General features: G+C 37.9%; 1 protein-coding gene across 1 annotated transcript in view; it reads right to left on the bottom strand.

Annotated features, from left to right (window-relative positions):
* Positions 1 to 24,923, bottom strand: part of LOC124595821 — a 134,740-nt gene that overhangs the window by 101,652 nt on the left and 8,165 nt on the right. The window contains exons 3-4 of the mRNA XM_047134755.1: positions 17,123 to 21,390; positions 9,793 to 10,061 (exon numbers count right to left, since the gene is read on the bottom strand). Coding sequence (XP_046990711.1) covers positions 9,793 to 10,061; positions 17,123 to 21,390 — 4,537 coding nt within the window. The remainder of the gene's footprint in view (positions 1 to 9,792; positions 10,062 to 17,122; positions 21,391 to 24,923) is intronic.

Raw genomic sequence — 24,923 nt, 5'->3', positions numbered from 1 at the left:
AAAGACGTACTCCCTGCATTCCGCGCTGTGTGCGATTTTGTCACTGCACTGCTCGCCTGTGCAGACACATGGTGTTCTGACTGCTTTGACACTCTTATCATTCGATTCCACAAAAACTATTTGGCCCAAAAATTAGATTCTTACACATCTTCTTGACTGATACCTTCCCACCATAAATGACTTAATTTTGTTTCGATGTTCAACGTAGTTATTATGCAGCATTAAATATAGTAAACCATTGCAGGAAATTTTGAAGAGTTTGCAGAGGTAAAAGTCCACAGAGTATACTTTCCGTATGGTCGATTTCAGTTGCCACAATGTTGAGAATGAAATGTGGACAAGATACCTAAATTTCATATAAAATTTACTGTATAACAATATCTCATTTAATTTAAGTACCAGATAGGTGTTGTATGTAATACTGAGAAATATTCCATCTTTCGCGACTGTAACGAAAGTTTTATTTACACTGGGCACGTTTGGCTTTATGTTTATTAGTCGCGAAAGACGATGGGCTTTTACCTCTGCAAACTCTTCAAAATCTCGTGCAATGGTTTACTACATTTAATGCTGTATAATAACTGTGTTGAACATCAAAACAAAATTAAGTCATTTATGGGGGGAAGGTATCAGTCAAGAAGACGTGTAAAAATCAAATTTTTGGGCCAAATAGGTTTTGTGAAATCGAAAGATAAATGTGTCAAAGCAGTGGGAACACGTGTCTGCACAGGCGAGCAGTGCAGTGATGACAAAATCGCGCGCGGCGCGGAATGCGGGGAGCACGTGTCTGCAGCAGCGAAAGGGTTAATGCACTAGAAATTTCAAAAAATTACATTCAAACGAATATAATTCGTGAAGTAGTTTTTAAATAATGAAAATACTAAGCACCGCACAAGGTTTGAACTCATAACCTTGCGAGTAGAAGCCCAACACCTTAACCGTTACGCTAACGCAGCTCGTCTGACTACAGAACGCCATGAGGACTCTTAACATGTAACGCAAAATACTGACAAACACTGTTGGTATGACTATGAATTACTCACGCTTCGTCGAAGTACAATAGGAAATAAACAATTAACGCTGTTCTTTATTGCGAAAAAGCGGTTCGTGAGATTGATACAAACACCTTTCCTTCCTATCGCCTGAATTAGGAGTCTTATTGCTTGTTTGGTTTAACTAATTAATAGTATATGAAGCAGTTGGTATAAGGAATGCTTTTTCCAAACTTTCTATAAAAGAAAGTCTGCTATCAAGACATTGCTTTTGTTCTATTACTTTATTTATGACTGAACGTTTCTAAAACTGAAGACACTCATCCATGCTCTGCACTGCAGTCGAGATCTGGCAACGTCGTTCTCTGTTCATTGGCTGACTGTGTTTTGTGACGTCAGATGCGCAGAACGAACCTAAACTCGGCCGCCAACATAAATGACACGCACTATAGTTGGATTAAAATATTATGTGATTATTACGTTCTACGACAGCTGATCTGTATCCTTTCCAGGAACATCTTCGTGAAGTTTGTAAGCTGTTCTGAGCACATTTTTCTTACATAGCCCAACCGGAAATCAGTCTTCAACCAGCCCCACACTTATTGCAAAAGCTGTCAGGAGCCCAGGCATTCTTGGTGATGCATGTAGTCTGACTTGAAGAATACAACCAACAACGATAACAACAACAACAACAACAACCACTGCAATTAACGGTGCTGCGGCCACCCTTTCCAGCAATCAATCGAAAAGTGTAATCTTGGTATGAATAACTATATATTGCAGATAGAGCAACACTACACTGTGCGCCACATATCATGTGATGTGGAATGAAAATCATTTTCATTAGCATATGCAGGGATCATTGTACTTCAGCTCCTTCAGGAACTGTCTCCTACATGTGAATCAGTGACTCTCCCATATTTGAACTTTAAAGAAATAGTTGATAAGCATTCTGACTAACAAGTTCATGTTGCAGCTGCCGGACACAGAGTTTTTCAACGTTCCAAGAAGTCAAGTCAAAGCTATGAAGAGTGTATTACTCAGTTACAAGGGAACGTAAACTTCATTGTGAAAATGACCACTGTAATAATCTTATGCAAGATTTAGTAAAGCACTGACATGCTTATCACATATTCCGCTGACAATAAATGAAAGAAGGGCCTGCTTTGTCTAACAATCCTGTCTTTACAAGAATGTTTGCAACTTATTTGGGCATGCAAACAAATGCACAAATATTATGAATTACAGTATTGGTCATGCTGTTGTTTCTATAGCAATGGACATTCTACATACTGAGGGAAAAAAAGTTGGACAAAGGGCTGAAGTGTGCAAAACGAAGAAAAACCAACAAAAACAGCAGACACTCAATTATACGGCAATTGTTGAACATAATAATAAAAAGTAAAGAACTTTTCGCAACAAGCACATGCAAACACAAAAATTTCCACAGACAAAATGCCACTTGAATACCACTTTGCTGGCAATAATAAGTCATCATCTGTAATGCTTTGAGGTAACAAAATGCTGATCAATTTTCAAACTGACACAGAGTTGTCAGTTTCAATTGTTAAGCTGCAGAAGTACTGAAAATTAGGAATACCAAAGCTCACTTTCCAAGTTCACTGTTCAGTTACAGCAATCAGGAGATTCCAGTGAAACGACAATTCTCAACAGATGTTATGCATAAACAATTTATGAAACAGGCTACATTTGTAGTTTTAAATTCAAATAAAGTAACAAATTTATTAGGACTGAATCACTTCAATGCTTTGGGCTTCACCACTTATGAGAGAGCAAATCAAATTCAACCAGACATTTCAAATGCAAAGTTAAATCAGCAGATGCAAAAATATTTATTGCAATTCCTATCTCAGTATGGAGACATGCAATGCACAATTTCCAGAGGAGAAACTCCTTGGAAGACAGCATTGGGACACCCACATGACGGACTTCAATGAGACGAAAAAAAAAATTTTTTAACTGAATGATTCAGGACATATTTCAGCATACAAGCACAGGGAAAAGATATGGGAACCGGGCATACTCATAGAGTAGCTCATCAATACAATGTTTAAGATTAAATTTTCACACGGAATCACAATGAAGCATAAAGATCAAACCAGGTAGTGCTGTGCATACAAGCATATAGGCAGAGCCCCAAGGCTGTTTTCTTCTACAGAATGAGGAGATCTATGAGGTGTGGCTAAAAATAATGAGACTACTGCTGTAAATAATTTTATTTCAAAAATATAAATATTTAGTTATGGCTACCCTCAATGTACTCCTCTCCTCTACCCCTACAATGCTCCATGAGAATTTTCCATTCTCATGGAGCATTGTAGGAATAGATGAAGTCTTCCTGTGTGAGCTCCTTGATGACAGCATGCTGCTTTTTCTTTCACTGCTTCAGTGGACTGAAATTTTGTTCCTTTCAATGCGGGTTTGACCTTGAGGAATAGATAAAAGTCATTCAATGCTACGTCACATGAACAAGGTCAGTGGTCTAACACTGGGTTGCTGTACTACTTCACTAGAAAGCTCTCAACAGACAACACAATATGAGCCAGTGCATTGTCTCGATGCAGAACACACGACTTGCTCTTCCACAATTTGGGACACTATTTTCCTATTTTTTCATGGAGTTGAGGAAGAACCTCAACGTAGTAGTGCTGATTACCAGTTTGTCCATCAGGAGCACAGTGTAAATTCCTCGAGTATTGCGGGGAAAAAAACATTGCTTTGAATTTTGATTTGCTCATTTGAGCTTTTTCATTCTCCGTGAAGATGTGCCCTTCCAATGCGTGGATTCGTACTTAGTTTCAAAATTATAACCGAAAAACCAAGATTCTCACATGTTATCACTGTTTCCAAGAAATTAGGATTGTTTTCGATGGTATTCAAAATGACAGTACAAATATTTCCATGAGCTCCATTTTGTTTGATCCTGAGAATTTTCACTGTCAGTTTCACATCCACTTTTCTCATGTTAAATTGGTTATGTATCATTTGCCTTATGTATTCATTGTCATCTACATTTTCCACAACTGGTAAAATACTCAACCAACGGTCAAATCAAATTAGATTATCTACTTTTGTATTTTCATCCTCTTTTATGTTGAAGGGTGTCATATGCATGAATTGTGTTCAACATCTTCTTGGCCATCTTGGAAAAACATGATCCACTCAAAAACTTGCAACAGACACTACAGATGCAGTGCATGTGCATTTATGTTGCAACAGCATCAATCCCATTATTTTATAGCCACATCTTGTATCTGCAGCCAGCTATGTCAGACATCTTCCTATGCAGGCAGAGGCCACCAAAGCCACCCCCTCTAACAGCCAGCCCCAGCAGCATCCTGCAGATGAATGTAAATGTCATGCCTCCCACCTCGGACCAGCCTACCAACACTAATATGATGAACACTAGTCCAGCCGAGCGCTCACTGTGATTTTCAAATATGCAGGGGTCTCATTAAGGTCTTCACAGACCAAAATTATCCTCTCAACCCTGCACAGAAACAGATCTTCTGTGAAACCATCACCTTCCACAGTCCCACCGTCTGGACACAAAGGAGCATTACCCTAAAAAAGGTCCCTGAGTGGAGCAACGAACTGGATCACATTCTCCGCCAGGGTTTCAACTACCTCTTACCATATCCTGAAAAGAGGAATATCCTACCCACTATCCTTCCCACCCATCCCAAAATGGTAACCCACTGCTCACCGAACCTAAACAATATCTTCACCCATACATACTCCACCCCTGCTCCCAACCTCTAGCCTCATGGTTCACATCCTGGTAACAGACCTAGATGCATGACTGTTGCATACATCCACCCCCACCACCATCTACTCCAGTCCGATCACAAGCATCAGTTATCCCATGAAGGGCAGGGCTACCTGTGAAAGCAGTCGTGTGTGTGTGTGTGTGTGTGTGTGTGTGTGTGTGTGTGTGTGTGTGTATGAGAGAGAGAGAGAGAGAGAGAGAGAGAGAGAGAGAGTGTGCTTGCTGGAAAGCATGTTTGTTGTCTACTGTAGAAGAAGGTGTTTGGCCAAAACCTCATATGTTTAGCACTCTTATTTGTTATTTCTTATTGTGTTGTCAAATTTCTGTCATAGTGCTTCCTGTGAGACAAGTGTTTAATAATGATAGTGTGCAAGGCTACCTTTAAGGAATTTTGGCAGCGAAACCCTTTCCTGCTATCGTGAATGTTTGGCTGAATTAATAGTAGCATTCAGTTAGGGTATTCACAATAGTAATCAAGTCAGTCTTACAAGGTACATAAATAGCATTACTGGTGAGGAAATCCCATCTGGGGTTGTTCGGCTATCTAGTGCAAGTCTTTTTATTTGACCCTCTTTGGCAACTTGTATGATAAAAAATTATGATGAAGACAACACAACACCCAAGTCCCTTACTGGATAAACTCTGTGACCTACGTAGATGACTATGGCAAAGAAGACTAAGGTAAATGGTCTCCATGTGAAGTTCCTTCATGACGAAGGAGAGATTAATAACACTTTTACTGAATTAAAAAAAAAATCTGACATATAATTAAACCTTTAGGGTAGACAATAATTAGTTTTACTCCAAAGAGAACAGCAAGCATACAGCACTGTTTAATGGATCACAACACAACAAAATAGTGTTACAAAATGACAAACTGTAACTTGGTCATTGTGGATCACTTGCATGTCACTCAAGTTGGAGCTGACGCCATCATTTTGGGTTTTTAAGACACTAACATGGAAAAGTATATCTGAGTCACGAACTCTCTGATGACACTTCACAGAAACAGGTGAAAAAAATCTAAAATTCCTCACCTTCATACCTAAGGCTGGTAGGTCATCACACTGCACAAGTCACCGAACAACGGGAAGTTTGGTTCTAAAGGTAAACAAATGACTTTTGTAGATACTTCCAAATACTTCAAAGCTCGTGGGCACCAAAAGATCACAGGATCTAGCTATCCAGAGATGTGAATTTCCTTGAAAATATCAGTTTTGATTCTGGGCATACATTTATGGATACATCAGAACATAGGATGGGCTGATGTTATGAATGTTGTACACTTACTGATAGAGCACAGTGAGGCACTAAAACAGGAATGTGAGAACACAGTAAGTAATAACCAACAACATTTATTAAGAGTCATGATATGATAAGCATACTTAACTTTGTTACAGAGTGATGTGTAGCACTTTAAGTTCCAATACAACATCTAAATAACTTTTCTGACTCTTTGCAGTTAATGATGTAGTCAATACAACTCATAGTAATGAAGCAGACACTCTCGGTTGTCCTATTGCTCCATAAAAAGCGACTGCTCAGTCCGAATGTAGTCTTGCAGGAACTTTACTGAGCTGGCTGCAAGCACTGAACTGAACTGTCTAACTGCTGATTTCGAATGTCACAGGGTCTGCTGCACGCTATATTTGTCTGTCAGTAGCAGAATTTCCATGTTCGCCCGTACAATGCAGAAGCAATGTGGTTCACAATTCACAGTCCACCCTCTTCAGCAGATGTCCACATTATTAGATGACATACGCAACACATTGAAGGATGTGGCATGGAAAAAGAAAGAGATTTGGGTTTGTGATGCCATCTGGAGGCTGCTGAACAGAACTAATTGCTGTGGTTATGCCTGAGTGGTGGCAGCCTCACTTGGTATTTCGAAAGTTAGTGCACACAAGCAGAAGAAGGTATCTTATCAACTTTCACAGACCGGCAACTACTGTGCAAATAAGGAATCTATCTCTAACAATGATTTATCAAGTAATGAGAACATTAACTCTTGTCTTCTTGTTTATCACTGTGAATATTACAGAACTCAGCAGGAATGATGCAGTAAAGGAATCAGATTGACATGAGTATTTCAAGCTCATATACAATGACTGAGATTAAGTCACTGTTCAAAAACAATACCACGACATTGCCAACAGACCAATAAATGAAAAACAATTGATCGCAATATCATTTTTAGAAATACATAATGTTGCCACGGATCACTATTTTGAAACAAAAAAATGTTTGAGAACTCAGCCCATAATCTCGGACTGACTTTATGGAAGGAAGGTTCGGGTCATTTAAACTCTTCATTATATTACTATTTTCTCAGCACACATGCTGGCACTAAAATGTTTAAGAAATAGCTCTACTCAATGGTCTAAACTTTGTAAAGTATATTAAAAATCAGGACAGACAATCACATATCAACAAGTAAAACAACACGCTCCAAATGTTGAAATCTGAGGACAATGTCTGTAAACTCAAAAATGCCATTTGGAGATTCTGTCAGGCAGGTCAACATTGGTACATCACATAAAACGTAACCTTGAAATAAACTGGATTGAAATCAACAACTTTGATTGTGTCTGTCTACGTAAAAAAGTCCACTGATCCTTTACATGGGTAGCATTATAATTATCCTTTTCTTTTTCTTGTTCCTTTGACCCACATTAGCATATGATCAGCATGGTTATGAATGGATTTGGCATGGTTAGTTTAGGTGTAGCCAGATCCCCTTCCTGTCACCACCCCATTACTCCCTGGGACAGAATATGTGTACCCCAACTGTCCATGTGCAGTGTTATTCATGTGAAAGTGGGTGAAAGTTTTCTAAATGTTTACAAATCATGTGACTGAGGTGGGACTCAGGTTGGCTGGCTCACAGGCAGTCATCATTTATCTGCCAGGCGGAATTGATGTGGGGTCTGTGCACCTCCCAATCCCGCAGATGTCACTTTAACACGCACTCCTATCTAGACAGGTATGGTTAGCTGCTGCTGTAAAACTATAAAGGACAAAAAAATTAAGACTGAACAATCTGTCAGGTCTGACAATGACACTGGAGTTGGGAATTGTAATGTATCATCTTGATGACCATCACTCTGACAGTGCTAACACCAAAGAACTTTCAGATCAACTGCGGATGGTCAGCAAACCCTCAGCTGTCAACAGAAGGCAAATTGGGCTACTTAAGCCACCACTGAGAAGACAAAATTCATTATCAATTCAGGTAAATAGAGTTCTGATGTATGTATCACTGGTATTTGACCAAACATATGCCATGCATTCAACATGTTACGGCAGGACAATAATAATGATAATATTGTTCACTGGCAGGCAAGTGGACGAATAGTTTCAACTCTAGACACTGAAATTATTATTAAAGCTCTTCAATTACCCACTTTTGAGTGTATTTGTTGAGTTGATGTTTACATTTTATGCACAAAATTAAACAATAACTGTGCAGAACACCCGGAAACACGTCACTAATCAACCACACCAAGGAAATCTGTAAGGTCATATTTAGATCTTCATTTAGACCAGGCTCTAAACAGTAGGAGCATAGTAAAATTTAAATGACACTGCCACACATTACCAGTAATTGTCACAGATGTTGCTACACCCTACTAGTTAAATTTTGTGTTTTCAGTTTGCTTTCACTTCTATTTACTCTTGTTAATTATCACACGACTTTCTCACAATTTTGTAATCTTCCTAACAGACTTTTATTATTAAGATTAATCAAGAAACAAGGTAAGTAGCAAGTGTAAAAGGAACTAACACAATTAGCACAATAATGTAGCACATTATAATAAGGGCTGTTTTAGATATTCTGTACTCCTGCATCCATAAAGTTTCTGAACCCCTGCTTACCACCCTCCATTGATGTCAAAAATTTTACATTAATTGTCTTTAACACACAAAATACTATATATTTAGGAATAAAGGAGATGACTCACTGAAAGGCAGACACCCTGCGTCATCGATAGGCAAGCAAACAAAAGGTACAGAGCTTGTCTAGCTTTCGGAATGCACTTCCTTTTTCTAGCTATAGGAAGGACATGAGTAAGCACACGCACACACACACACGCGCACACACACACACACACACACACACACACACACACACACACACATCTGTCTCCCTACACTGTGCTCAGTCGACTGCCAGCTCTTACATTGTGCTCAGTCGACTGAGTGCTTTTGCCTTTCGGTGAGTCATCTCCTTTACTCCTACATAATTCATAATTTTCAACCAAAACTCTATACATTATTAAAACACTAAATATTACAATTCTCATATTGACAATTATTCTGCAAGCCTATAATAAACTGTAATTCTACTGGGTTAAAAGATTTAATTTTTGGTTTCATGTTTGCAAAGAAACTAATCACATTTTTAAAAACATCTGTCTTACTTATTAAGTTCTTTCACACACTGTTCGAACAACCACGTTTTTCAAATTCTCCTGAATATGAAGCATACATGTAACAATTACTCCTGGGCATGAGGCTTATGTGAAACAAAGATTAATTACTTCCATAAGAACAGACTTTTTTCTTCAAAAATCTGCAGCCAATAGTAATTTGGCACCTTGAACCCAGGCTATATTGTATATTAATGAGCACATATGAGCTTCATGCACCCACAAACATGAAGAATCAGTTAGATCCAAAAGTTAAGACTACAGAAGCTGTTACTTTATAGATTGAAGCCAAATAAGAATAATGATTACGACAATAATGGTATAGTTTTGAGAAGTATGGTCCAGACACTCTGCAGTCACACACTAGTTGCCAATAGATATATTAGAAGAAAAATATACCACAATGCACCTGACGCAGTTACAGACCACCGAAGCAGAAACTTATTAACACAAAAATAATGAATTTATATTCTCAGTTCATCTCCTCTCAGAGATCTCCACTTCCATGAAAGTCAGTTTGGGGCACTGAATAAATCACTGCAACTAAATTAAAGTAATGAGAAGTACACAAGAAACTTACACAATGGGTGAAAGAATAGTCGCAGATCTTGGTGAGGCCTCCTGGTAGATGATGACTTCTGCCTCTGAATCCACTTCACTTTCATCACTTGCAGTGCCATAAAAGTTGCAGCTGACTTCAAGTTTTGGTCTCTCAGTAGCTGCAAGCACTTCTGCCTCTGTAAGCCTCTGTAACCTTACCTCACACTGTCGAATTTGAGCCACTGCTCGCATTCTCCAGCTTTTGGAATTGATAGGAAGCTGATTTCTCTCCATATCTGCTGCCTCTTCCTGAATGTGAAAATTGTGCTTTTAGTTAGTATGAAGTGGAACATTTATTTCTAAGAATGGTGAATCCACCACTCATACAAACATTGTGTTCTACCATTGTGTATGCTACCACAGATCAGACTCTCTGGGGGTGTGGAACAAGTCAAAGAACACATTACTAAAGAGAACAAGCTACAGTCATTTGTTTAAATGGCATCATTTTCCACTTATGATTGCAGTAGTAGTTGGTCATTGTTCTTTTACAATAATCTTCATTCTGATATTGGTAGACTTCATCTTTGTTGGAATATTATTAGTCACTAATTCATCAATATGTTACACTGTTTAGTCATTAACAAAACATTCAGTATTTAACTCTGGTTTGACTGCTATGCAGATACACATGAGATTAGCCTCCCAGCTAGAGATTTCTATGCAGATACACATGAGATTAGCCTCCCAGCTAAAGATTAGCTACCCAGTACTGACTTTATCCCTGTGTTTTAAAATTTCATCTTGGTCAAGAAGTTTGTTCCCAATTATCAGGTCTAAATTCGTATCATCTCAAGAAAAGTGTAAGTATGGTATTTGTTTGAATTTTAACTTCATCAGCCTTAACAGTACCTGCGGAGAGACGTTTTTCCCAAATCCTGTCAAGATCACATCTGTATTCAGCTATCTACTGGTGGAAGTAAAGCTGCAAGGACGGGGCGTGAGTCGTGCTTGGGTAGCTCAGATAGTAGAGCACTTGTCCGCGAAAGGCAAAGGTCCCAAGTTTGAGTCTCGGTTCGGCACACAGTTTTCATCTGCCAGGAAGTTTCATATCAGCGCACACTCCGCTACAGAATGAAAATCTCATTCCATCCACTGTTAGTAAACATCTTGTCTTGATCAGTCATGTTGATTTGGACACAGCTACGCAGATGGAAACTATGAAATATACAACTGCTAATGCTCTTTTTGTAAATATTTATATTGATTATTGCCATTTGATTTGACACTTTTCCTTCACGTTTTCAGGTGAGATATGACCAAACTCATTGCAACTGAAGGGTCTCCTGCTGTTGGTCTTGTGGTATCAATCCACTGGCACCACTACTGAAACACTTATTATTTAGAACCCAAGCTCCACTGTTGGTGCTTGTTTTAGTTGAGCCTTTAGCATCTTTGTTCCTGATGTTTCTGAAATTTTAAATTACTGTAAGTTTCATGATTTCTTTTTAGCAATAACTTAACAGCACTTTACTAATGCCTCATTTCCTTGAACTATATCACATTTCATGCATCCCTCTTAATTTTTGTGCCTGAATTGTCAACTACCCCATCAGTCACATACCAGAGGACCGAACTGTTATTAATATCACCACAGCTGTAAATCTCTTTTTTTACAAGAAAACTCTCTTGAAGAGAGACTTATGGTGTTTTCTTTAGTGGAAGTGGTAGTCTGTGCACATCCATAGCAGTGGTCTCAATGCTGAATTCTTCTTGCAAAGCTGCTTTTAGTACAGCCCACACATGTAATACCCCGAATAAAAAACTGATGTGAGTTTTTTCCCCCATCCTTTCTCTGTGCAAGTAGCAAGTAATAGAATCGTAACAAATTCCAACCATTTAAAATGCAGTCTCTTTGAAGTCTAAGATCTGTTTTTTAAGTGTGTCTGTCATTGCAACTAAATAATTAAAGTGTTTCATCAACATCACAGAATGATATTAAAAATATGCACTGCACATTTGGATGTGGAGAGAACTGTGCTTCACTTTTGTTGGTTGTTTCTGAAATCATTGTCCTTTTGGATTACATCATCATCATCATCATCATCATCATCATCCTCCTCCTTATCATCATCATCATCATCATCATCATTCAAACATACGTCATCAATTTTCAGTACAAATTTTTCTATGTTTGATAAATAACAACAAATTTCAGCAGTCATTTCTTTTTTTGTCCTACAATCTAAATCTACACACAATAATTGCAGACTGCTTCCACTTTCGACTTTAAAAATGACTTCTTGACTTTACGTTTAGCGGCTTTTCATTTCAAGGCAAACCCAGAAAATTCTCTGAAATTTTGCCTATTTTTCTTTCTTTTATTTGGAAATATACCACACAATAACTTATGTAAAGATTTAATGGCTTTAACTAGTGCAGAGATTATATTTTTATTGAATCTTTAGATTCCATTTAATGTTGCATTTTCATTGTTTTTTCTATGTATTTTATTGACTCACTCACATCAGTAATACTATTCACTTTTTACGTTCTAAATAGTGGAATCAAATGTTTTATGACATCTCAAAAGTAATGGGAAATTAAATCCATCATTGCAAGTTCTTGGTGTTCCACGTTCAAACTTGTTTCATCTAATACAATTTTTTTTTTTCATTTATCAGTTATTCCGTCTTCTTTCAAAAGATATGGATTGCCATCTCCTTGTGTTGTTTTGCTACTGCTAATCACTATCAAAATGTGAATCCTCATCACAGATCTAAAACCCACACCATTACCTGTCGCTGCAGACAAAACGGCAGTCACGAAAATTTCTTGTAAACTTTAGAGGGCTAAAAACTGCTTCATAAAATTGTTCGGTTGAACATGACAGACACCCAAAAAGGGTTCCAAATTTCATACAAATTATTTATTTGTTACCAAGGCTACAACATATATTCATAAAATGAAGCCAAACAAACAACAGAACACTGGAAACTGTGAGTGGAGAAACATACAAAAATTAACATCTCTTGGATACACTAAATGTGTCCCATGGGGAAATGAATAAACATTTCCATGTCACAAGATGAGGGCACAAGAAGTAAATTATGATTTCGATAATAAATGACCTGTACAATGACAGCTGAGTATGAAATTAATAACATCCCTGGTTGGTATACTTACCAGAGCCACACCGATTGAAAAACATTTTTGAGATACATATAAATGACTCGCAATAAAATATATCCATAAACTTCACCAAAAAAGTTAAAATTTAACACAAACAACACATGTTCCGAAAGTCCAGGCACGGCACAGTTCAAGCAGTGAAATGGTCCACAACTGTCAATTTTAACTTTATCAAAAAATGACCAAATAAATGTATTTTATAATGTTTTATGAGCAATGTTTCATGTTTAACATATACATAAATTAAAACCTTCACTTCATATTTGGAAGTGCATTAGCTGTATTTACATGTACCTATACATCACTGGGATCACCATGTCTGCATACAGGCTAGCATACAAATGATGCTGATTAAATATAAATGAAAGACAGTCTTAACTAATACAGGTTAGACTCAATGTTGAAAATTCAGAACATGAATACAGTATACGTAATGGAGTGACACACATTTCCTTTGAGCTTTGTGCAGGTGATGCATACATGATGAAGGAATTAATACCAGATTCTTAAATTTGATAAATGTCAGATACCTCCATGGAAATGAATGACAGAAGAAGCAGTCTAAACGAGAAATATTCTTCCCCAATAGAACTAATTCATATGTTAACTCTTTGACTGTTATGGAAGTATGCTGTATGTTTTCCTTTGTATTGTGGATGTCTAAATGTGTGCTGCTCTGTGGATGTCTAAATGCGTGTACTCACCCTTACCCACAGCTTGCAGTTAGCTCAACCACTAAGTTACACAAATGCATACACACACGGTTCTATTCAGGAAGCTGTGACCTGTGGACATCTCAAAATTATTGTTATTTATGGATTCTTCCGCCACTTCTTGATAGATCAATTCCATATTAGGTCGTTTTTGGTTCTACTGATTTTTATTTGTATGAACTAGTTTTCGGCTTATTAGGCCATCTTCAGATAACTACTGGCTATTGCTTTACAAGGGGCCTGTGTTCTTACGAACCAAACATTCTGGACTAAGATACAACACACTTACATACGATCTTTAGTTGTGGTATTGTCTTTGGAATTGCCACACAGGTCCCTTGACTTTTTTCTGTAAAACTGTTCTTTAACATAATAAATCGCATTTTATGGAATGTCAGTTCCATGTATGACAACAAGTAGAATTATTTAGAATACACATTATTACAATATTGCAAATTTTTGGTATTTGTTGTGAACAGTTGCACTGGACACTAATTGTTGGTTGTACAACAGCAATGTTTTCTTTGGGGTTGTTATTAGAAAAACTGTGCATTAATATATACCAAATATTACATTGTTACAGTTAAGAATGTAAACACATAAGGGATATTAAATTATATTGGGGTGTGAAATTGTTTACTATTGGGACACTTTATGGTTATTAGCAGGTTTACTTTATTGTGTAACATTTAAGAGTGGTGATGTGCTCAGTTGCAATTGGTCATTTAGAACCAGCTGGGGATTTAGGGCTAAGTGTTTGTTAGTTTCAAGTGCTTCTAGTAGGCTGAATTTTCTGCCTTTGTTGGCTATATGTAGCACTTCGGTGTGTGTTTGATATTTGTGTCCTCCTTTGAGCTGTGATCACGTTCAGTCAGCCTTGTTGATATGGCCCGGCCTGTTTAACCAATGTACAGTTTATTGCAGCCAGTGCAGGTTACTTTGTAGACCCCACTGTTGCTTGTTTATCTGTTTTGTCCTTGCTGTTAAATAGGAGATTAGCTGTAGTGCCTCTTACATAAAATGATGGATTTTAATTGGGCAAACTACATTGCATTTAAGCACTATATCTTCAACATTTGGTTTGCTTGGTAGTGACAATTGTTGACGTTTGCCTTTGGTGTCTCCACATTGTACTTTTGACTTCTCTTCATGTTTCTGGCAAACTTTCCATATTGGCATTAAAGTAGTATTCTCTTTGTTGCCTTGTTCAACTTAAGTGGAGGACATTCCAGTTTTCTAAGAAAATGACATGTACCTACACTGTGGGAGAAATCCTAGAGATATCAAGAATGAAAATGACACTGATTTTCTGTTATCAAAAATTGTAATGATTTTTCTACAGATCATGAAGTAACAGTTCTGAACCATGTACCACACAAGGTGTAATATATCATTCCATTTTCCCTCGAACAGATGTAGTTAACCTGAAGAGCAGTCAAATAGTTAGATTCTGGAAAATATGAAAGAGCTGGTGAAACTCTAGGTTACAAATATACTTCAGCATCACATTTAAATGAGAAAAAGAAAAAGTGATTTTTGTCCATTTGATGATTTGGCTTCAGTACACAATGGCAATGAAATAATGGTCATCTTTCATGAAGTTTCTAATATGATACCTGATGAAATGTACAGCAAATGATACCAGTCAATTCTATTTATTCACAAAGGCAATTATGAAAGAATCAGTGAATTCTCAGATGTTAAAGTACAAAGATAAGGGATTTGACAAACTTTATTGCTTCATCTCATTGAGTAGAAGGAATTATACTTCAAAGTAATGATACATCCAATCCAATAAAAAGCAAGAAGTTGTTATGACCAGTAAATCTATTGTTGTTGAGCAGATACAAGATTCTCTTGAGTGATCTCTCATACAATTTCTCTACTCTCACCTACAGTTGCAAAATGAATTCGAGATAATAGGCAAAGATGTCTACAGTCAAATGTATTTAACTGTATCAGAAAGAAAATTCATTCAAGGAAACTACACATTTTTGCTCAGGAAATAAAATTTAACAAACATTGACAGGCACACGTAAAAAGACACAACACTATCTTAGCCTTCGGAACTAATAATTCCTTCCTCGAGGAGAAGACTGGAATACACTGAGGAAGGGTAGGTCACGATGACAGGACCCACCTATTATCCTCACTACAATAGTGTCACATTTTTTTTTTTTTTTTTTTTTTCCCACTAGGAGTACTAAAATTTAACAACCTGAACAGTAACTATTGGCTAGAAATTCTGTCATGCAGTTTTATTGTTATTAACATCAAGTGAGACTGTTCTATCTGTCATTATGTTTTGCCTCTTTGTGTGTCGTGTTTCCTGGAGCAGAGATTGATGATAAGTGTGGCATTTGTCTAACCAAGTGATGGAAATGGTCTAAAAACCACACTCAGGCTTGTCAGCACAACAGACCAAGAGTCATTAATCTGGCCAGAAAGTTCGATCCAGGTCTGGCTCATCTCCCCATCTCGTAGGCCAACATACTGTGCAATAAGCTACACAGACATGACTGTATTTCTTTGTAGACTATGATTGGCATTTCCCTGTTCCATGTTTATAGTAGCTTATCTGTTATACAATTTAATAATGTAGGAAGAGATAGATTGCTGCTTACTATAAAGATGAAAAGTTAAGTTGCAAACAGGCACAATTAAAAGATACTTACACATAAGCTTTCGGCCACAGCCTTCGTCAGAGAAAGAGAAGCACACATCATTCATTCACACAAGCAAGCACACCTCACACAGACATGCACACAGGCATTCTGGCCCGCGCTGCCTGATTTGGCAGTCATGTGTGTGTAAAGTGCACTTGCTTGTGTGAATTAATGGTACAAGTTTCTCTTTTTCTGATGAAGACTATGGCCGAAAGCTTAAGTTTAACTGTTTTTAATTGTGCTAATCTGCAACTTAACATGTCATCTTTACAGTAAGTAGCATTCTATTTTCAATTAATACATAATTTTTGTAAGATTCTTCACTTTTGTTATGTATTATGATTTTTCATTTGTTCCATTATGTAGGGGAGGTTGTGTATACAGGATCAAACAGAAAAGACTATTCCTCCGACGTGTTTTCACTTATGATCCTCACGGTCAAGTAATCACCAAAAACTGCATCCACTTGTCTTCACTGGCAGTTCAAAAATAAAACAGGATTCGACAGACACAAACAGCACAACTTTCAAAGAAATTTTGCTATTCAATTATAATATTTTTTAAATATTATGTGTTCTAGAAATCACTGTCTGCCAACAACACACTTCTCAGTCATATGGCGGTAATCTGTGCACCATCAAAGCTCAATATAGCAATATTAAACCCTTTGTCTGTTACCAACAATTAAGGAGAAAACACCTGATACAGAAAATCTAAAGTAGAAAATACAAACACAGTTGAAGGGGCAAAGTCTAAGCTTATTTATTGATATTTTAGATGTAAATATCAAGTTACCAACCTTCTCTTTCTGTACAGTGCCCACAGACGACACATCAGCTGCAACTGCACCTGCTGTCATTTGATCGGGTCCTTTATTATGTGGACTAGAAGTCTCTGGTTGTACTGCAACCTTCTCATCATCTTGTGAGATGAGTACTACTAAATCCGGTACAAATGCTGTACGAAAGCTCACTTTTTTCCGACCTTTTCTTCTGTTAAATGTCACAGGCCGCTTCCTTGCAATTTGATTACTATTGCTGGGGAGTGAGACTGTATCAGTTTCAAAACACAATTCAGCCGAACTTTCTCTCTCTGTTTTAAGTGATGCTAAATTTTTTTCAGTATCAGAATTGTGCTGTTTAGTCTCTGAATTTGTGGACCTCCCTCTAGATTTTAATTGTGCCTCTGCTTTCTTTGCTGAAGATACATTTTTAGGCAAAGGTAGTTTTCTTTTGGTTTCTGGAAGAACATCATAGTTTTCATTATCATCACTGCTAGTTCTAAATTCAACAGGATTAGACATTTCAGTTTTGACAGTTGGTGTTGAATATTTATCAGTATCAGGATTCTGCTGTTTAGACTCTGACTCTGTGGATCTCACTCTAGATTTTAAGTGTGCCTCTGCTTTCTTTGCTGAAGATATATTTTTAGGTGAAGGTAATTTTCTTTTGGATTCTTGGGGAACATCACACTTTACATTATCACCAATGCTAGTTGCTAGGTCAACACAGTTTGACCTCTCAGCTGTGGCTGTTAATGGTGAACTTTTTTCAGTATCAGGTTTCTGTTGCATAACCTCTGAATCTGTGGATTTTGCTGTAGATTTTAAGTGTATCTCTGTGTTCTTTGTAGAAGATGCATTTTTAGGTGAAGAAAATTTTCTTTTGACTTCTTGGAGATCATCATCACATTTTTCATTATCACCACTACTGGTTCCAAATTCAACAGAATTAGATCTCTCAGCTGCGACTGTTAGTGTAGATTTTTTTTCAGCTACAGGTTTATGAAATTTATTCTCCAAATCTGTAGATCTCGCTCTGGATTTTGTGTGTGTCTCTGTCTTTTTTGTGGAAGATACATTTTTAGGCATAGGTTGTTTTCTTCTGGTTTCTTGGAGAACATCACGCACTTCACTCTCAACAATACTATTCCCTTCACTAACTTCTCTAGCTGCAACTGCTGATACAAACCCAGAATCATTTTCTATATTCTCTGCATTTACATCATAATTGCAGTGTTGTGATAATCGGTGGACTCCTTTAGATTTTCTATTCTCCTTTGTCTTGCCAGATTCTGACGCATCTGACTCTTCTTGTTTAGCAGAAACAGCAGTTGGCACAGTACTAGAACTTCTGCCTCTCCGTCTCTTACTGCCCACAAGTGTTGTGATGTCATCTGTGTTGGCCACAGCAGAATCTTCAGAAGACTCTTGACTCACTGATTCACTAAACAGACGCTTTCTTCTTGTACTCCTGTAGTTAGAAAACGTGTTTTCTGGCGCATTTATTGCCAACTGACGTTTATTAGTCGTAGCTATGTTACTGTTGGCAGATTCTTGTACATCTGTGTGCTTAAATGGCTGACCCTCATAACTTTTTTGTTCTGGGCTATCAACATTAGGGGGATCTGTCAAGGCTCCCTTCCCTGCCTCATTTGTATTACCTACACACATATCAGCATCAGTCTTTACTGCTGCCTTTAACTTCTTCGCGTTTGAAGATTTGGAAGAAATCACTGATTTTGTCCTCCCTCTCTTATTTACACATGGAGGAGTGACTGACCTTCCTACCTCCCCTGTTTTGTCAACTGATTCATCATTTTCTGATAATAATGTTCCTTGTGTATCTCCACCAACTTTGTTTTCTTTGGCCGTTCGAACTGATTCCCAGGCAGTGTCCTGTTTCACTGCATTGTCTAAGATTGATTTCCTTCTTGTTTTCATGCTAACCTCTGATACATCAACGAGTTTCACAACGGGTTCACGAGACAATGATTTCTCTTTTGTGCCTATAAGTTTATCATCATTTTGAAAGCCTGTGGCAGTTTCGTCCATAGACTCCTGGGATGAGATATGGCCTTTCTGTCTCTTTGATTTAGCCGTTCTACTTCTTTTAGGAACTGCGGATTCACACAGTATATCATTATCAACTTCCTTTGTAGCAACAGTATTTTCACAAACAGTTTCAAGAGATGCTTGATTGTTTGGTACATCCAGAGATGCTTCATGGTTTGGTGCATCCAAGCAGTTTGGAGTACCAGTTATTTTGATGTCAGTTTCCGTACATGAGCTTACATCCAGTGTATCTTCTTTTGACTGCACTGTATTGTTTTCTGCATGATTGGCAAAGGAATTAACTTCATCCTCTATAGAAGGCTTTGACTGAATAATGTTTTCTGAGGCAACTACTTCATAACCTTGTGGATTGGAGAGTGTCGCAGCTGATAACTGATGATCACCACTTTTATTTATGACTGGTGTATCTAAATGTATCTCAAGCCTTTCAACACCATTAACAGTGTTGTAATTTTTTTCTGTACAGCTCTCATTTGAATTCTGTTCTGTTCTCATTATTACTGTTTCCTCCCTGTGAAGTACTGGTATGGTCTGTGAACCCAGAACGTCCTGTACATTTGGAACATCCATAACAGCACTTTCTAAAACAGGCATTGGGTTTGTATTATCTTCTGAAATTACATTCCTGGCTGCCAAAGCATTAGCAGCAAGGTGGGCTCGATATCTCTTCATTAGGCGTTGACGTTTCTTCCTGGCCTTCTTTGATATCATACCACAATTTCCATTGATTTTTAAGAAGCTGTTGTCATCAGTTGCTGGTAAATTGTTTGTCAGCTGTGACCGAGAGGTAACAGAAACTCCCTGTAGGAGCTTATACAACTCTAATTTCCGTTGCATGAGTCGAGTTACTTCACTGTCTATCTCAAACATTTGTTGAAATATATTGTCTGATACAGAAGTGTTAAACTGTGCTGTGTTGCTAGTGCTAGGGTTTTCAATATGACTGCTCATACTAACTGGAAAGTCAGCATTAGTCTGCAAACCAGTTGTGATCTTATTTACACATGCCAATGTACTAACTTGTTCCCTTGTTTGTGGCACAACTGTCTGTGTCATGGAATTATTTTCCTCCCATACAGACTGACTGGGCACTGCATCTAAATTTCCATTAGCATCAATGTTTGAATAAAACTGTGAACAATGTGGTTGCATTGATTTATTGCAGTGCACTTTAGGATTTGTTGCAGGTGATTTGGATCCAAATTGTAAATCTCTCAGATTTCTTAGAGAAGGGTTTCGCATTTGAATTTTTCTTTTGTGGAAGGGTTTTGGTTTATCAGATGGATAAGAAATTTTGCTATGAGACTGAAGCACATTACTACTGGTATGTGGCAACACTTGATCATTTTGCCTTCCAGTATTCTCTTCAGGTTCCACATTGGTTCCATCAGAATGAACAGCAGCATGTGAATTAGAGCCCATACCAAAATTGCGAGATTCTCCTAACACTGCCTGTTCCCTCTGCTCTGAGGGCAAGTGTGAAAGTCCAGTGGCAATAGAGTTTTGATTGGTCGCAGTGTTCTCAGTTAAACTACCTAATACACTCTGTTGTAAGTCACAGCTACTATAATCTACAATGCTATCAGTGTGAATATTATCTGAAGTCTTTGGCTGTGGCTTACAACTACTATTACCTGAACTACTTGAATGGGTAAGATAAGTTCTCACAGTTTTAATCACATCAGTAGGAACATTGAACTTATTCTGCAACATTTGGAGTAATGTGTGAGGTTCCACTGTTTCAGAATCCTCAGTCTGAGTTCCTGAGTCTACAGGAGATTCATTAGTTTTATATTCCTTTCTTGCTGCAAGAGTGCGGATACGGCACATTCGATCGGCAGAGTTATTAGTACTAAGTTGATTTTCCACGCTGGAGACAGCGTCACCACTGTCTTTGCCTACAACACTGTCACTGGTAACACTCGTTACAAAATTTGGTGCATCTATCTGCTTACTCAGCATAGCATCGCATGGTTCTTTTTCAGTAATACCTGTCATGCCATCACATAACGTAACATTCAAATTTTCTCCAGTCAGCAATGCTTCTTCAGTACTCGTATCATTTGTTGGTATTCGGACCATTTGCACATCCTCTGGAGAATCCTTTACAGCTGAGTTTGTACCACTGTCGACTACTGTAGATGCAGCATCATTCGTCAAATCTCTGGTCATCGTATGAGGTGTTTCCTGCAAATGTTCGGATGCTTGTAGAGCTGAAACACGTGAAAGAAATGATTAGACAAAGACAGACAATACAAATATTCTTCAGGGTTACTCTAAAAATAAGTAATGGAAAAACCAGTAGAACAGAAATACAAACAACTGCCACACATCAGAAAATTCTTGAGAGATAGAAATTGACAACTACACAAATTAATTAAAATACACTCTAAATGGAGGACTATAACTACTACACCACTACACCACAGTTAGAGAAGTCAAAAAGCTGAATGATGTTAATCTATATCTCAATTTACACACATAAGACTCGTAACATCAACTGTGAGGTGCATGGCAGAGGGTACGTCCCACTGTACCATTTAGTAGGGTTTTTTCCCATTCTATTCAGATATGGTGCACGGGAAGAATGACTGTTTGAAAGTCTTGTGTGTGTAGTAATTATTCTAATGTTATTCTCAAGATCCCTATGTGAGCGATACATAGGTGATTGTAGTATATTCCTAGATTCATCATTTGAAGCCAGTTCTTGAAACTTTGTTGACAGACTTTCTAAGGATAGTTTACACCTATCTTCATCAGTCTTCCCGTTCAGTTCCTTCAGTATTTCTGTGACACTCTCTCATGGATCAAACAAACCTGTGACCACCACTGCCCTTCCTGTATACGTTCAATATCCCGTTAGCTCTGTCTGGTATGGGTCCCACACATCTGAGCAATATTCTGCAACTGACTGCATTGCATGAGTGATCTGTAGGCAGTGTCCTTTGTCGACTGACAGTCCTTGCCCTGTACACTGAGTGAATGGCAGCAGATGTCTATTTCATCTACAAACACAGCATGGCAAAAATAACTCCCTTTGTCTTTCCATAAAAGCAATAATTTCCTAATTTTATAATTTATGACACCTATCATAAACTAGAAGCAAAGTCCTCTTAACAATACAAGTGCCTTAATCTGTCTCACTTTTGAGCATGCTGACTAGGTGTGTGACACTACCACTGTCTGATCCGCCACACCTGTTAGAAATCATGTAAGTCCTCTCCAAAATTACTGAACTTCTTCTGATAGTCAGATGCTAGTCTCCCAAGAATGTGTTGCGCAAGTGTCATGTCAGCAATATTATTGTATATGTAAGTTTTATTTTTTCACTTCAACCTCAGGGTGTATACGTGGACGAGGAAAAAAAATTCCCGGATTTCCCGGTTAAAAATACTTTTTCCGTGTTAAGTAACAGTATACTTTTCCTCGGAACTGTAAAACGTATCAGTCCTTTCGATGGTTGTGGTTTTATACACCGGTATAGAATTTCCTGGCACTTTAGAAAACAAAACTCAGGGGAAAAAGCACGTTTTGGAAAGATGTCTGATTTGCAGCAACATGTACACTGCATATTTTCGTATTACGAAAGTATAGATTCGAAATTCCACCAAACACCACATGTTACTTTCTGACAAAAATAACTTCATTGTTCTGCAAGGCGATTAACGCTTGACTGTCAGAAAGGTGGAAACAAAATAAAATCTGAAACTAATAACATATTTTAGCCTTCCGTAATTATGTGAGTGTATTTTAATTCATTTGATAGCTCCTGGCCACAAAAATCCGTTTGGTTTTCATTTGACGTGAGAGTAATAAACGAAGAGGAAACAGTAAAATCACTTAACGTAAACACGAGTCACGTGGAGACTACCACCTCCCCACTACAACTCAGACTGCTCTGTGCATCAGGTACGGATCTACGATATTTCCGATCCGGGGCAATATTAGATAGTGGCGCTTCGCATTCGGAGAAGAACGTTGGTAATTGAACTTTCATGAACAGATCTCACCACAAGGAAAAACTTGGTTTTAATGATTTCACCCAACCTTGTATCTGTGACACTCTTTCCACTATTTCACTGTAATACAAGACAAGCTGCCAGCCTTTGAAATTTTGCAGTGTCCTCCATCAATGTGATGTCCTCTATCAAGCCTATCTGGTAAAGATCCCATACTGCACATCTGCACTTCAGAAGTGCACATACAAGCATATCGTAGGCAGTCACCTTAGTAGATTAGCTACAACTTCTAAATGTTCTGGCAATTATATGCATCCTTTGGTTCATTTTCCACACAACATTTTCAACCTAATACTTACGACTTTTCAGTAATTGTAATCCCCAGTGTTTACTTGAAATGCCAATCTTTATATTTGTGTGATTATCATGAAATCAAAATTTAACCGATATCAAAATTTAACCGATACTTCCTACTTTCAACTGTTTAGGCTCAAATGCTACTTTTCATACCACGCAGATAATGTGTATAAATAATTTTGCAATTAGTTTTGATCTGCTGATGAATTTACTTGGTGGTAAACAACAGCATCATCTGTAAACAATCTCAGAGGACTGCTCACATTATTTCAAAAATTGTTTACACAGATTAGATCGGCAGAGGACCTATAACACTTGCTTGGGGAATGCCAGATACCACTAGTGTTTCACACAATGACTTCTGGTCAATTACCACAAATTGTCAACTTTATGACAGACATAGGTCAAAAACAGAAAGATGTCAGTTATACAATGTAAGAAATAGTATCCAGGATACAGCTTCTAATCCTTGTTCTTATGCCCATTATTCCACGCAGCTCTGATACTGAATATCAAAACCAGAAAGATGACTGAAATTAAATATGTAGCTTTTACATTAAAATTAGTTTGTGCTATTCTAGTATATACGAGGGCCGTTCAGAAAGTAACCTCCGGTTGATTTAAAAAAATACACCAAGCTAAATTAAAATATTTTAATATATACATCTTACAACTACATCTTTGCACTATTTTTCTACATAGTCTCCATAGCGATTGAGGCAATTATCGTATCTCTTCACAAGCTTTGAAATTCCTTCTGCATAAAAATCACCCGCTTGTGCCTGGAGCCAGCCTGTGACGACATCTTTGAGCTCTTCGTCGTCATCAAACCGCTGTGACCCGAGCCATTTCTTCAAATGCATGAAGAGGTGATAATCACTTGGCGCCAGGTCTGGGCTGTAAGGTGGATGGTTGATAACGTCCCACTTGAAGGACTCAAGAAGGGCCGTTGTTCTGCGAGCAGAGTGAGGACGGGCGTTATCGTGCAAAAAAACGATACCGGAAGTCAGCGTACCACGGCGTTTGTTCTGTATAGCCCGTCGTAACTTTTTTATTGTTTCACAGTACATGTCTTGATTAATGGTCGTATCACGTTCCATGAATTCAACCAACAACACCCCTTTGGCATCCCAAAACACCGTTGCATCAGTTTTCTGGCAGAAAAATCTTGCGAGGCTTTTCTTGGTTTGGTAGGCGAATTTGAATGTGCCCATATCTTTGATTGTTCTTTTGTCTCAGGGTTCACGTACTTAATCCAGGTTTCGTCACCGGTCACGATTCTGTTTAACAATGGTTCTCCTTCGTCCTCATATCGTGACAGAAAGTCTAATGCAGAGGCCATTCTTTGAGTTTTGTGGTGGTCGGTAAGAATTTTGGGCACCCATCGTGCACAGAACTTACGGTAACCCAATCTTGCTGTCACTATCTCG

The sequence above is a fragment of the Schistocerca americana genome, chromosome 1 (genome assembly GCF_021461395.2).
Source record: "Schistocerca americana isolate TAMUIC-IGC-003095 chromosome 1, iqSchAmer2.1, whole genome shotgun sequence".
NCBI classification, from domain to species: Eukaryota; Metazoa; Arthropoda; class Insecta; order Orthoptera; family Acrididae; genus Schistocerca; species Schistocerca americana.
Note: the sequence above shows the minus strand (reverse complement) of the source record. Positions and strands in the feature narration are given on the sequence as shown.